Source organism: Pipra filicauda, unplaced genomic scaffold (assembly GCF_003945595.2).
Source record: "Pipra filicauda isolate LSUMZ 115617 unplaced genomic scaffold, ASM394559v2 scaffold282_size1924045_pilon, whole genome shotgun sequence".
Classification (NCBI taxonomy): Eukaryota; Metazoa; Chordata; class Aves; order Passeriformes; family Pipridae; genus Pipra; species Pipra filicauda.
In genome coordinates, this window is record NW_024104401.1 from 50,932 (window position 1) to 65,491 (window position 14,560).

At 45.3% G+C, this 14,560-nt stretch overlaps 1 protein-coding gene across 3 annotated transcripts in view; it reads left to right on the top strand.

Moving 5' to 3' along the window:
• The window catches only part of TRAF3IP1 (TRAF3 interacting protein 1), a 29,481-nt gene that overhangs the window by 11,070 nt on the left and 3,851 nt on the right, over positions 1-14,560 (top strand). For all 3 annotated transcript variants that reach the window (XM_039382755.1, XM_027734953.2, XM_039382756.1), the window contains 7 exons: positions 491-566; positions 3,286-3,375; positions 5,938-6,019; positions 6,232-6,315; positions 6,580-6,694; positions 7,194-7,230; positions 7,577-7,653. In XM_039382755.1, coding sequence (XP_039238689.1) covers positions 491-566; positions 3,286-3,375; positions 5,938-6,019; positions 6,232-6,315; positions 6,580-6,694; positions 7,194-7,230; positions 7,577-7,653 — 561 coding nt within the window. The remainder of the gene's footprint in view (positions 1-490; positions 567-3,285; positions 3,376-5,937; positions 6,020-6,231; positions 6,316-6,579; positions 6,695-7,193; positions 7,231-7,576; positions 7,654-14,560) is intronic.

Below are 14,560 nucleotides of genomic sequence, written 5' to 3' on the forward strand. Positions count from 1 at the left end.
CTTTCTGGCAGCACCCCGTTAGTTTGTCCAGGATCTTTATCCAAGGAAGTTGCCATTTGAGTGATAGACTATGGAAGCCCAGTAGGACAATTGTTTAATCCTCGCTTCTGTTTTGGAATGAAATTTAAAAGACCTCCCGGCAGGTTATGAGGGGATTGGAAGCATTTTACTCCTTTTAGGAGCCAAACATCAGATCCCAAGACCAGCAGTGGCATCACGGGCACCCCACAACTTCCACAGGGTTGGGTACTCCTCATTCACATTTGGAAGTTGGTTTTACACTAAGGAAATCTGACCTGGGATGTATCCAGGAAAAAAACCTGCAGACTTTGAGGGAAACACACCCAAAATGTGGGGGTCAGTTCTGAAGAGAATATTTTCGATGCATAAGAAATACAGGTGAAAAAGCAACACGTGTAAGAAAATTTTAGATATAATTATAGGATTTTTAGATCTCCAGTTGTATAAATTTCTGGAATTTGTTTTCCAGAGTGAAAGTCCTGCAGGGATATCAAGGCAACCTTCAAGTAAAGGATTGAGGCAACGCTCCAAACCCGGAGGAGAAGGTAACCAGAGGGAGGATATTATTATTTCTATTCAATGTGCTGGAGGGTTAGTGAATAGAAACAGCAGAAATACTGAAATATCCTTGTTTATTATTGTCAGGCCTCGGTTTATACTCCCAGCCTGCATTTATGAATCCAAGAGGCAATTTTCCTGCCTGGATTTGGTCCAGAAAAAGTGGAATTGGGTTCAGTTTGCTCACATTTCTCGTGCAGGGATGAATTCTCTTCTCTTGGTAATTATTGTGTTCTCTCTAAATGGACTTTTTGACTTGTCTGCAACTGTTCCTGGCTTATTTAACATTTGTAAATTTAAAATTTGTAAAAGCACAGTGCTTTACTAAGGCTTAGGATATGTCATTTAAGGTTGTTTTAGAAGATGAAAGGGGTTTGTGAGGCAAAATGTGCTTTTCTGTATAAGAATCCTACAGCTATGAACCCTAAATTTGTAACTTTATCACTCACTGATATTTGGGGAGAGTGCTCTTCCAAAATATACACAGGGAATCCAAACTTCACTTCTCTTCTGAATCATTCAGTCATTTGTCAAGGATCTGAAATCTCTCTCTTTGCTCTTTAGGAATTCTTGGGGATATAAATGAAAAGATAATATTTGTTAAAAAAACCCCACCAAACAACCAACCAAATAGGCAAGGCCAGAGGTTGGACTTGATGATCTTGGAGGCCTTTTCCAACCTCAGTGCTTCAGGGATTCCCAGAGATGAACTTTTTGCCGGTGCAAAAAGGAGTTTCCCGGGACGTTTGTTCCATATTCATGTTCCACTTCCTGGGTTTCCTTGAGTTGAAAAGCCAGTTGGAGGAATTCAAGGCAAGCCAAAGCTTTGTGGGTGATTTCCATAGCTTGGGACACTTCAAATATTCCAGGTGGAACCTTGTGGTGGGAGTTGGAGCAGGGAAGATGAGCCGGGTATGGATTGTAGTGCTTTTGGGTGGAAACCTCTGACTTTGTTCCCTGGAGCCATTTAACAGCTGGGACAACCAGCAGGAACCATCTCACACCTGCAGTTTTGTCTCTCCAGACAAACTTTCAGTGAAGTTTTTAATCTTCAGGTGGTTTGAACTGAGTTTAATGGACATTAAGCCAGGCTTTCCAAATAATCCAATTATTTGTCTGTCGAGGTCCTTTGTTTCCACTGGTTATTTTGCCAGCTTTTGTATAGAAATATATTAAATATTTAATATATGGAACTAGATTGTCTTCCGAATATTCCAAGTGCTTAATAGTTACACATCAGGAAGAAAGGAATCCAAGCTTTGTGTGGGAAACCAAGAGGAAATGCCTGGAGAAACACAAGGATAAGGAATAAAACTGCCTGGTCCCCAGACCTCATTTCTACCGAATAAAATGAAGAAAGAAATCCATTTTAAATAAATGCCTTTCCCTCTCCCCCTACTTTTATTTCGGTGACCTGATGGATTCTAATTTTCCTTCGGTGGTTGATGATGTTTTAGTTTTACCCCAGAAGTCCAGAAATCACTTTAATGTCTCTGTTCAGGAGATAAAATGCCCCCTGTTATTGATCCCTGTTGAAAAATAGCCAATTCTGGTTAAAAACTGGTACTTTTTAGACTAAGGAAGGTCTTCATCCCCTTCATCTGCCCATGTCACTGTTATTAATTAGTACAAAGAGCTGAGTGTTGCTGAATCTTCCCCAAACCCCACATTTTCTTTGGGGTTTTGTTTTAGGTTTCCATGTCCAAAATACTGAAGGTCTCTCAGTCCTGATTTCAGGACAATGCACCTCAAATACCTTGGAAAAGCCCTGGCACTTTGGATCTGTGTTAATTTAGGAGCTTAATCCAAGTCGGTGCCGGGAAATTGAAATTATGACATCACATCTCAAGTGCTGGGAGGTTTTAATAGTTTTGCAGCTAAAAAATTACCATCTGGATTCCATGAAATGTTATTCCTTTGTGATCCTTGGGTGATCCTATAACTTCTTTTATTTCCCAATACTGGAATCTTTGTTTTAGAGCCTGATCTGGCACGAAACTGCAGTGACCAGACACACACACTCCCCATTTATAGGATTGTCCCTTAAAATCAGAATCCACTTTTCCTGAATGATGAAATCCAGGCTTTCAGGATAATTGGAAATCCTCCTCTTTTCCTGGGGCAGGACACTCAAAATTGGAGTTTGCCAGAGCCATAAATATTTTGGGGAATTACCCTTTTTTGGGGGGAGCTGCAATAGGTAAGCAGAGCTCAGGATATTCCAGGGAGGAATCCAGAGGGTAGGAAAACCTTCTGGAGGCTGATGCTTCTTGCACAGTGGTAATGATGATCAGGACTTTCTATATTATCTAATATTCACTGGAAATCAAGGAGGGAATGTCTCTTCTCCAGTTAAAAATCAGATTTATACTGAATATTTCAGCTTTTTTCCACTGTGTCTTACTTTGCTTTTGTCACCAGCATCCCCCTGTAACTTAGGGAATTAATTAGCAGTAATCAAATGCTCTTATTACTGTATTGTTTGACCAGGCTAATAAATAATATCTGTAAATTGTTTTGAATGGAAGGAGTTGCCACGAATTTGCAGGAACATCAGGAGTTCCCTCAGTGCTCCCCTAGAAGAGCCTTTGTGCACTTGGGCTGTGATTTATTGCCACTGAGGGGGGTTTATCACACTGGGATAGCCCTTAAGCCCTTTTTTCCTGGCTCTCTGGTTTCATTTGGCCATCAACTGGTTTGTTCCAGGAGCTGTGGACACGAGGAGTGGGATTGCCCAGGATGGTGGAGCTGAACTGCAGGAGAGAACTGAACCAGCAGCTGCAGGAAAACACAAAGGTAGGGCAGGGTAAAATTCCAGTGCCGTGGGAAGTCCCACCTGGGGGCTTTGGGATCAAATCCATGCAGGTAAAAGATCAGAGGAGGGGGATTTACACTTCATCCAACGTCTGCCTTGTGTTTTAATCACAGCTGGTTTGAAAAAAGTACATTCCTTGATAAAACAATTACTTTTATTTTCTTTTGCCTATTCTTTGGCAAGTTTTCCAAGAGGCCACATCCCAAGGAAAATGCTGCACCTCAATCCCTCGGGATTCCCTCTGTAGGAACTCAGTCAGTGCAAATGGCCTTTTTGGACAGGTTTGGGAGCCTCAGTGTTTGCATTTTACGGGATTCCAGGGGAAAATTCCACCTCTGCATTCTGATTTCTCCCTCTTTTTTCCCCGAGCTGTTCATAGCTCCCAAAGATGTGGATTGTGGATGATATTTGTATCCAGCTCCTCAGAGCCCTGGAAAAGCAACATGTAGGAGGGAGAGCTGAGGTTGAAGGAAAAAAGCTACCTTTTTGTTTTCTCCAAATCCAGATGCTTGGCTTAGTTGGGAAAGGTGATCCGTGGGATGTGGGAGAGCAAAGGGTCTTTCCCAGCCCTCCTGTGTCAGTCTGAGGAAGGAGAGAAGGATAGCCAAGACATTTGTGGGACCTTCCACAACTGGAAGAACTTCCACATGGATTCCTTGGCATCAGTTGGAGCTGCCCTGTCCATTGGAATGTGTCTGTGCTGGAATATTTATGTATATTTGATTTATTTATGATTTATGTCCCTCTATTTATATTTTGAATGGATGTAAGAGGAGTGCCTGGAGGTTCATTATTGATCTGGGTTGGATCCTCAGGTGGTAGAAGAAACAAATATTCAGGATCATAGAATAAATAAGGTTGGAAAACACCTCCAAGAGCACCTCCAAGTCCAACCTTTATTGTGTTGACTATTCTTTATTTTCAGCTTTATTCCATGAGGCAGTGGAACAACAATGCATTAGTGAACCTTAATTTTTTAGGTTCAGGACCTTTAAGGTCCCTTCCAACCCAAACCATCCTGTGATTCTGTGATATAAAAACATGGTTTATTAGCTGAAATAAACTTCTTTAGCTGAAATAAACTTCTTTTCCTGCCTCTTTTAGAGTATTATTTCTGTATTTTGCTTCACATTTTGTTGTGGAGCATCAAGGCTCTGAACCTTTCCATTGTGCTTTTATTTTCCTTTATAAATGAGGAATTTGTCAGCATAGGAATGATCTCCTGTGGTGTCCTGCAGTAGGAATGCTCCCTGCATGGTTCCTGGGAGCCCCCTAAATCAGGAATGGGTGTGTAAAGCCCTCTGGAAAAGGGTGTTCTGGTGCTTTGGCCTCTCCCATATTTGCTCAGTCACCCCTGGAATGACTCAGGTTTATCCTTTGCTTGGTTCATTGGGCATCAGGTTTATGCTCCAGGTAATTCCAGTGGAATTAAATGGGAACTGGGAGTTGAAACCGCTGGAAAATCCCAGTTATTGCTCTTCCACAACTCCCTTTGGAGCAGGTTCATCAGAGGAGGACTGAAGGTAGTCCTTCCACAAGGTTTTCAGGGATTTAGGGCATACTTTGGGACGAGCTGAAGTGTTTTCCCCTCTTCTCCTGGCCCTGATAGTAGTTGCCAAGTCCTGGATGGAGTTTTCTCAGATTATGATTAAAGAATTTCTGAATTTATCTAAAAAAATCACTGTATTTGTTATTTCCAGATGATTTTCCCCGTGACATCCCAGGGACAAAAGACCAGCATCAAACATAGTTAAAAACTTCTACTATTAAAAAGGGCTTTTTAATAAATAAAGCACTTCTCTAATGCTTTTTACCCCCTTTATTTGATGGATTTAAGAGGTTTTAAACTGTACCAAAACACGAGTGAGTTGTGTTTAAGTGCTTCAAGTAACTTTATCCAAGTAGTTTCTATTTAACACCAAAAGCCATCTATGAAAGTGCTTTGTGTTAAAAAAAAAAACAAACCAGAAGTAAAGAGTTTATAAACACTTTGTGGGTTCTCACTTGAAAATAAAAACCTGTTGGGAATTTTTTGAAATCTGTTCCAGGGAATTCTTGAACAGCCATGTTAATACAAGGTCAGTTTTCCATTTTGGGAATGCCAGTATGTGATTTTTTCCTTCTTCCTTCTCCTTATGAGTATTAAATATCTGGACGAGGGGGGGATTGCAGAAGAAATCCTCAAATCCTAGAATCCTCTGCAAAAATCGAGTGAGGTCATTGTATTTTCACAGCTGAGGGAAACTCCCAATATTAAGAAACATATAAAACAGAAGAAATTTAACTTTTCAGTTAAGAAGTCTTAAAATTTTAAAAATTTTTTTTTTTAAATTTTAATTTTTCACTGTCCCTTTTGAATTGTGCTTGGTTACAAACTGGCAGGGCCCCAAGATCTTTAGCTTTATGTAGGACTTTTTTTCTGATTGAAGCAGCTTGGCACTGCTGTGTTCCGTGAGCGCTGGTACAACTCAAAATACTGTCAGGGGGAAAATCAGCTTTTCCTTGCCAGCCAAGCCACCGTGTTCTGTTATTTTATCTGACAGGGAGAGAAGTGGAGAACGTGGCTCCTGAAAAGCCTGAGGGTGGGGAAGCACCTCCCGATGTGCCCCCTCAGCCCAGCCAAAGGTGGGGCTTTTATCCTTGTCCTGTTCCTGACCCGGGGGAGTTTGGGATGTGATTTGATTAACACGAGGGATGTTTGAGAAGAACATTCCGTGGCCTCCATCAGGAGGGGGGATGTGTGGGTGAGATGAGCTGGGATGTGGATCCCCAGCTGATTCCTTTGTGTCCCAGCGTTGGTGTGTCCCGTGCAAACCCTTTTCCCGCTGTCGTTCCAGACGGATCCCGCGCCCCGGCAGTGCCAGGCCGGCCCCTCCCCGAGTGAGACGGCAGGAGAGCGCAGAGCCCCTGATCCCAGAAAGGTGGGAATGTGGGCTCTGGAAGCAGCTGGTCCTCAGCTCTGCTGTGCCTCCCCAACTCCGGGGGGTCACCCCACTGCTTGTGGGGACTCTGCTCGGGGTGAAGGGGGGTTGCCCACAGGTTGGACTCTGTGGAGGGGCTTTTCCAACCTCAGTGATTCTGGGACTGTAGTTGGCTTTCAGTTGCTTATTTAGTTTTAGTTGCTTATTTAGTTTTGGTCCGGGCAGACCTCCCAAAGATTCCCACTTTCCTCGTGTCTCCTGCAGGAGCGGCAGCGCCAAAACCGCCCCGACCGTGATCCTGGACCAGCAGGGTCCTGAGGAGGAGGAGGACGAGCAGTTTGTGGTGGAGGCAGCAGGGCCTCTGCCACACATGAGAAAGGTTTGGTCGTGGTGCACATTACAGAACATTTTTCTGTGTTTTGTTTGGAATGTTCAGCTTGGTGGAGAGGAGGCTCCGGGGAGACCTGAGAGCCCCTTCCAGGGCCTAAAGGGGCTCCAGGAGAGCTGGAGAGGGACCTGGGATAAGGGATGGAGGGACAGGACAAGGGGGAATGGCTTCCCACTGACAAACAGGATATTGGGAAGGAATTCTTGACTGTGAGGGTGGAGAGAGGCTGGGATGGAATTCCCAGAGGAGCTGTGGCTGCCCCATCCCTGGAAGTGTCCAAGGCCAGGTTGGAGCACCCTGGGATAGGGAAAGGTGTCCCTGCCCATGGCAGGGGTGGAATGAGATGAACTTTAAAGTCTTTCCAACCCAAACCAGTCTGGGATTCTGGAATGGACTTAAGCAGCTTCCAGCTGAGTATTTTTGAATAACTGTAATAATTGTGCAGCAACACCAACTTTTTCCAACTAAATCTCTCTTCCTGCCTGTTCAGGAGCCTGAAGTTGAGCTGGTTGATGATCAGAAGCATGGTATGTTTGCTTTTATATATATTTTTATATCTATCATCGTCATCATGGCCAGGCTTTGCAAATAAAGGTTTGGGAAGGGCTCTCCCCACATTTGCAGTGTCAGGTCCAGCTTGTCAGCTCTGAGATGGGATTGGCCCTCAGGGCCACTTCTAGAGAAGCTTCAGAGAAAAAAATGGAACTAACAAATACATTGGATCTCAGAATTTAAAATACACAATAAAATGCTGTTCCTCTGGCCCTGAAAACTGTTTGCCTTATAAAAAACGGAAGCAGTTGGGTTTGATTTTAATGTTTGAAACAAGTTTAGTGCCAAGCAATGCTGAGGAATATCTGGACTGTTCAACAGGTGGGCTGGTAAAAAGAATCCTGGAAACCAAGAAGGATTATGAGGCATCACAGAAATCATCCCAGACAACAGAGAGGGTAAGATGGGAATGGCCTGCAAGGAAATCTGAAACTAATGATTGTAATCATGACTTTTTTCTTTGCCTTAAATATGTTTTTTTTCCCATTTCTGACCAAGCTTTTCCTCTGTCTGCTGCTGTGATTTTTTTTCCCCCAGTCAGTAGTTGTGAAAGGAAAATTAGTTTTTGGGTTTGCTGGGGTTTTGTTGGGGTTTTTTTTGTTGTTTTGCTCCCTTATAAAGGGTCTAAAAAGGACCTGTGAGTGCCCACAAAAGGTTGAACTCCCCTAATTTAAGTGTCTTCCTGTTACAACTGGAGAGCTTTCGCTTTTTCAACCTTACAAAGTTTTTAGGTTGACTTTTATGATCCCTTGGCCCTGTGGGAAGTCTCCAACTCCAGTTGGATGCGCTGGTGAGGAGGCACTGAGGGGACAGAGTGAGTTCCAGAAATCTCTTACAAAATTAGACAGCTTTTTTTGGAAAATGAGTGCATTTCCTGAACTCCTCGATCTTCCCTTCCCCACCTCCTCATTTCTTTTAATCTTCATTCAGCCTTGGAGGTTTTTACTCTCGATGTTCCTTGTCAGGAATGATCTGGAGTGTTTGAAATGCTGCAGCTCAGACCCCGAGTCCAGCTTTTCCCAGAGCTCCCTGAAATCCATGGTGGCTCTTGGAGCCTTGACCGCTTCTCTACCTCTTTCAGCTTTCCCAAAAGAAAAAGTTGGGATGGCAGATCCAGCTCTTGGGGGGTGTATTTTCCTCCCTGAAGTTTGGGATTGACTGGGCAGCCCCAGGCCTGCTTGCCTGGAAGGAAATTCCCTTCATGTGTTGCAAGGGCCGTGGTTTATGAACCCAGGGAGGTTTGGATGGGATATTGGGAAGAAATCCTTCCCTGTGAGGGTGGAGAGGGGCTGGGATGGAATTCCCAGGGAAGCTGTGGCTGCCCCATCCCTGGAAGTCTCCAAGGCCAGGTTGGAGCACCCTGGGCTAGTGGAAGGTGTCCCTGCCCATGGCAGGGGGTGGGATGGGATGAGGTTTAAGGTCCTTCCAACCCAAACCCGTCTGTGATGATTCTGTGAATGAAGAAACCAAATCCTTCTAAAACCAGGAAAACACTTTTAGATTCCTGTTCATAAATCCATTAGGAATTACCCATCTTTATCCACTTTGCTGGGTCACACCCCATTCCTTAGAAATGTGCAGCTCTGCCATCACTGATGGCTGTTTGGCAGGAGCTTGAGGGGGAAATTTCCCTGGAAACAAAACAGGGGTCTAAGTGGATTGTGCTCTGTTGATGCTTCAGCTCATTCCTGAGCCCTGGAGAACAAGCCAAGCTGTTCTATTCCTGGACTTCTGACTAGATGGTGCTGTTGGATCATCACTCCAGCCTAAATTTGGGAGCAGCATTAGCGGCTCAGGTCACGCTGTCCCTCTGTGCTGGTTGGTGTGTCCTGTCAGGGCACAGAACGGGGTAACAGGGCAGGATTGACACAATCCCATGAATTTCCAGCTCGGGAAGCTTCCCCTGCTGTTTGTGCTCCATTTTCTGGATGGTTTTTCTCTCAGACGAAGAGAACACCCTAAAGACAAAAGCCCTTTGAGCCCCTCCAAATGTTTGCAAAGGCCAATTGTCCCTTCTCTGATATCCAGGGCGTTCCCGGCTCGCTTGGAGCCTCTCCAACATCCATTCAGTCCCTGCTTGGGGTTTGTGGCACCTTTTGAGCCCTGAGCTGTGTCAGCTCGGGCTGGAAAAATCCTGCTGACTTCCCACTGTAGCACTGACAACCTGCCCGAGCCCCTGGAATATCGTGGGATGGCCTTTCCGAGCAGCCGGGGCTGCTCCTGCAGGAGGGGGCTGAGCTGCTCCTGCTTTTCCAGTGATGCTGTTGAGGGCTTTGGGATCCGGGGAGAGGGGTCATTCACCTGAAATGATGATCCACAGAAAGGTGTAGTTTGCCTGAAATCTTGATCCAGGGAAAAGTTTCGTTTTCCTGGAGTCCTGATCCAGAGAGAAGTGTAGTTTTCCTCAAGTCATGATCCAGACAGATCAGGAGTTTTCCTGAAAAGGTGGTCCAGGGAGAAGTACAGTTTTCCTGGAGTCCTGATCCAGGGAAAAGTGTAGTTTTCCTGAAGTCATAATCCAGGGAGAAGTGTTGTTTTCCTGAAATCCTGATCCAGAGAGAGAGAAATGTAGATTTCCTGAAAAGATGATCTAAGGAGAAGTGTAGTTTTCCTGGAAAGGTGATCCAGGGAAAAGTATAATTTTCTTGAAATCCTTGTCCTGAGAGGAGTGTAGTTTTCCTGAAGTCCTGATCCAGAGAGATGAGAAGTTTTGCTGGAGTCATGATTTGGGGAGAAGTGTAGTTTTCCTGAAAAGATGATCCCGGGAAAAGTGTAGTTTTCCTGGAGTCATAATCCACAGAGAAGTGTAGTTTTCATGGAAAGATGATCCAGGGAGAAGTGTGGTTTTCCTGAAATCCTGATCCAGGGAGAAGTGCAGTTTTCCTGGATTCCTGATCCAGGGAGAAGTGGTTTTCCTGAAGAGGTGATCCAGGGAGATGTGTAGTTTTCCTGGAGTCATGTCAGCTGAGAATCCTGGGAATGTCTCATCCTTGAGGGATGTCCCTCGTGAGGAGGGCAGGGCAAGGCTGCAGAGCAGCAAATCTGGGAGGAATCCACTGCTCTGTGGAATCTCTCTGGAAAAGAGAGGCAGCAAAAGTCATTAAAAAGGAGGAGGAATTCCAAGAGGTTCATTGCTGCCAAGTGGGAGGTGGGAATTCAGGGATGGGCTTGAACTCTGTGTTCATGGCCCTGGATTTGGTGCCAGGTCTGGGAATTGCCCAGTTCTCCCCAGACTTCCAGCTCTTTAATTGGTTTTCCATCAAAATCTCCTCCATCAATATGCAGCTGAATTCCAAAGTGTGGCCTGCACTGGAGAGGAAAAGGGACTTGGACTGCTGGGTTTCTGGGATAAGGTAACCAAAAATCCAGGGAAAATTGGAAAGAAAACTTGCTTTGGGAAATTCCATGTGATGAAAGGATGGATATCCCTGTGTCTGTCAACAGGATGTTCATCTTCCCTCATTTTATTAATATATATAACATAAATTGAGTATTTTCCCACTTATATTCATTAAAGCTTTGTCCTTCTGCCAGCTGGGAAAATAAAGGGAATAAAAAATAGGGCTGTGAGGGCTGGAACTTTGGGTAATACTTTATTAAAGAATAACAAATATTAAAGTATTTTAACAAATATTTTAATAATTCTCATGAATAAATATTATGTAATATATAATAAAATGTATTAATTTAATTAATTTGATTAATTAAATTGGGATACCTTGGGCACTTTGAGGCTTAGAAGAAATATAATTATTGCTGATTCTGGTTGTTTAAAGCTCTGCAGGTCAGTGATTTTTAAATTAATCCCTCAACTGCAGCACAGGGGTGTCCCCTCCAGCCAGTGCTGTTAATTGGGATTCAGATATCCCAGAATTTGGGAGAGGTTTTCCAGACAAACCACACCATCCTGGGGTGTCCCAGGGTAAATAATGTGGTCCCCAAGCAGTGGTGTTACAACACAGGGGCAGGATTTGGGATAATCCTGGAGTCCTGGCTCCTTTGCACACAAAACCATGGAATTTCTCTCCTGTAGGTCCAGTATAAATCCAAATGAGGCAGCGGATGGAAGTGTTCCCAGAAGGGAGGGATAGAAGTGGGAATGCAGTGGTTCCATCCCTGGGAGAAGGGGAGTGTGTCCCAGGGCACAGCACAGGGCTCACAGCTTGGTTACCACAGGGACCAGGTTTATTCCAAGTTCTTTTTCAATGGGAAAAAGGTGTTTTTTTCCCAGAGGAGGAGCTGGTGGATGCAGAGTTCCAGTGGGGTGAGCAGGGAAGGAAGGCTGGGCAGGACTGGCACCCAATGTGCCATCAATTAATGGCATTAATTCCAGCTGGAATTGTCTCCTGGGCTGTGTGTGTGGTCAGACTGGATTCACAGGGATGGAGCCAGGCTGGGAGAGCTGGGAATGTGCGGCCTGGAGAGGAGAAGCCTCCAGGGAGACCTTAGTGCCTCTTCCAGGGCCTAAAGGAGCTCCAGAAGAGCTGGAGAGGGACTGGGGACAAGGGATGGAGGGACAGGACAAGGGGGACAAGGAGGAATGGCTTCCCACTGCCAGCGGGTTAGATGGGATACTGGGAAGGAATTCTTGGCTGGGAGGGTGGTGAGGGATGCAATTCCCAGGGAAGCTGTGGCTGCCCCATCCCTGGAAGTGTCCAAGGCCAGGTTGGAGCACCCTGGGCTAGTGGAAGGTGTCCCTGCCCATGGCAGGGGATGGAATGGGATGAGCTTTAAGGTCCCTTCCAATCCAAACCAGCCTGGAATCCCATGATTCCACTTACTGTGTTGAATTCTGCCCCAAATAGAGGAGATTTGGGGAAGATTTTTCTCCCCAGCACAGGCTGAGTGTGAGGGAAAGCAGAGCAGCTCTGGGGGCTGAGCTGGGTGTCCATATCCAGTGCAAAGTCCAGCTCTTTTTAGGGGGATCAAACATGAATGTTTCTTTCCAGAAAAAAAAAAAAAGAAAGAAGAATTAAAAATCCCCTTTGAAAGATCCATTCTTTTATTCTCCTGAGGTGCCTTCCAACTCAGACTGAGTCTGGTAAATCCAGTGGTGAAGAACATTGTGTCTCCAACTCCTTGGCCTGGGACTGAACTCCATACCTGGCACCAGCAGGAAAAGCATCCTGCTCATTTCAAATGATTTCACAGTTACTGGTTTCCCCCTGTTCCTGTGAAAGAGTTTCTTACAGGGCTCCCTCGTGGATAGTTACAATCTACTGAAAATGCAGCCTCTGTAAAAAGCAGGAAAAGAAAACAGCCTTTATGATCCAAAACCATATTTTATACAGGAAAAAAAAAAGCTCCCACCTTGTTGGTTTTGCATGGAATGGATCAAAATTACTTGTCCAAAATGAAGTTTCTGCCCTGTCCTGTAGAAAGAGGTGGGGGGAGACGGGGGAGCTCAATAAAACTGATTACTTGGGCCTGTTTTCATAGTGGGGCACAACAGTAGAGTTAAAAGGGGCTGTAGAAACTATTAAATGCTTGATGGATGTTCAGGCTAATTTGATGCATATTTAAAAAGATGTTAATTAAATAAAAAAAGGGGAACAAAGGAGTGGCTGTAAAAGTAAGGAAAGGCTGTTTCTGGAAATTCTGGTGGTTTCTGGAGCCTTGTTGGTAATTTCCCCCCTATTGATGAAAAAAGATTAAAAAAGAAAATTCCTGCTCTTCAGTTGCTCAGGTGCCCGTGTTCTGCTGGCACGGAGGGGATGGGAAAGGCAGGCCTTTTCCTGGGAATCCAAACTAGACATTGGCCTTGGTGCCTCGTGACAAACACCGAGGAAAGGGGGCGTGTTGGGCCTCCAGAAGTGATCCAGCCTTTTCTGTGGGGATAATTTATGGATTGTGTTGGGAAAGGAGGGTTGGTTGAGGTGTAGGGCCTAATGAAACAGCCTGGGCTAATCCAGCTCCTGGAGATATCCAGTTCCATGGTTGTGCAGAGGTTGTGCTCGGGCCTTGTGCCACCCACCTTGTCTGTAATAAACCCCCTGCCAGAATTCCTGGGCGTTTCCAAGGGTGTCCCACGTGGATTTTAACCTGTAACTGTAACTGCAGAGCTGGGGACACACAGTAATGGGTTTGTCTCCCTCTTAATTCTTTATAATTAGTGAGAGTTGGCAAAGCCTGAGGAGTTCGTGCTGATCATTCCCGAGCTGCAGGACGTGTGGCATCGTGGCTGCTCCAGCCCTGGAAGTGTTCAAGGACAGCTTGGAGCAACCTGGGCTAGTGGAAGGTGTCCCTGAGTGGAACTGGATGGTCTTTGAGGTCCCTTCCAACCCAAACCACTCTGTGATCTTGGCAGCATTAATTAAATGAAGAAAGAGTGGCTGGTGACCCTAAAAGTCTTTTCCATCCTTAATGATCCTGGGATTCTGTGGCTGACTTTGGATGGGACAATGTGTCGCCCTTTTCATGTCAGTTTTTTAGGAATTCGACTACACAAAGAACATGCTGAAATTCCTGGGATGCTAGAATTAGTTTGGAATATTTGCTGCTGTACTTTAAGGGTGTTTTCCTGATTGATCCCAAGCATTCCATGGTGTTTTATTGCCACTTGAGCTTTTCAGGCAGCTCCGTATTTTGGCGGAGAATATTTCAAATTGTTGGCTGGCTCTGTGTGTTAGAGACCTGTGTTTTTATAGATCTATATCAAGATATATTCTGTACCTAAAGTGCACAATTCTGGTTTGCTTCTTTACTGACCTGGGGGATTTTTACTTGGAAAAGCCCTCCCAGCCCATGGAGTCCCCCCTGTGCCCGATGCCCACCTTGTCCCCCAGCCCAGGGCACTGAGTGCCACATCCTTGGACACCTCCAGGGGTGGGGACTCCAAATCTCCCTGGGCAGCCCCTTCCAGTACGTGACCACCCTTTCTATGGAGAAACTCCTCCCCATGTCCAACCTGACCCTCCCCTGGCACAGCTGGAGGCTGTTCCCTCTCCTCCTGTCCCTTGTTCCCTGGCCCCAGCCAATGCAGGGCTTAACCCAGCAAAGATCCACCTGTCCAAGCCTTGGGCTGCCAGCTTTTCCAGGAGAATGCCGTAGGAAATGTTCCCAAACTTGGTATTTGGAAAATAAAAAGGAAGCATTCCCTGGGTTTTCACAGCCCAACCCTCAGATAATGGACTGGCTGAGTCTTCTCCCTTCTGACATGGTTGGACTTGGAATGAATTCCTTATTTCTTGGCTGAGGCTTTGGATAATGGATGGTGGGGAGGAAAGTGGGAAGGGTTTGGAGCACTTGGGAAAAACAAGGCAACGGGACTTTATCCTGGGAAGCTGCTGGATCTGATCCAACTCT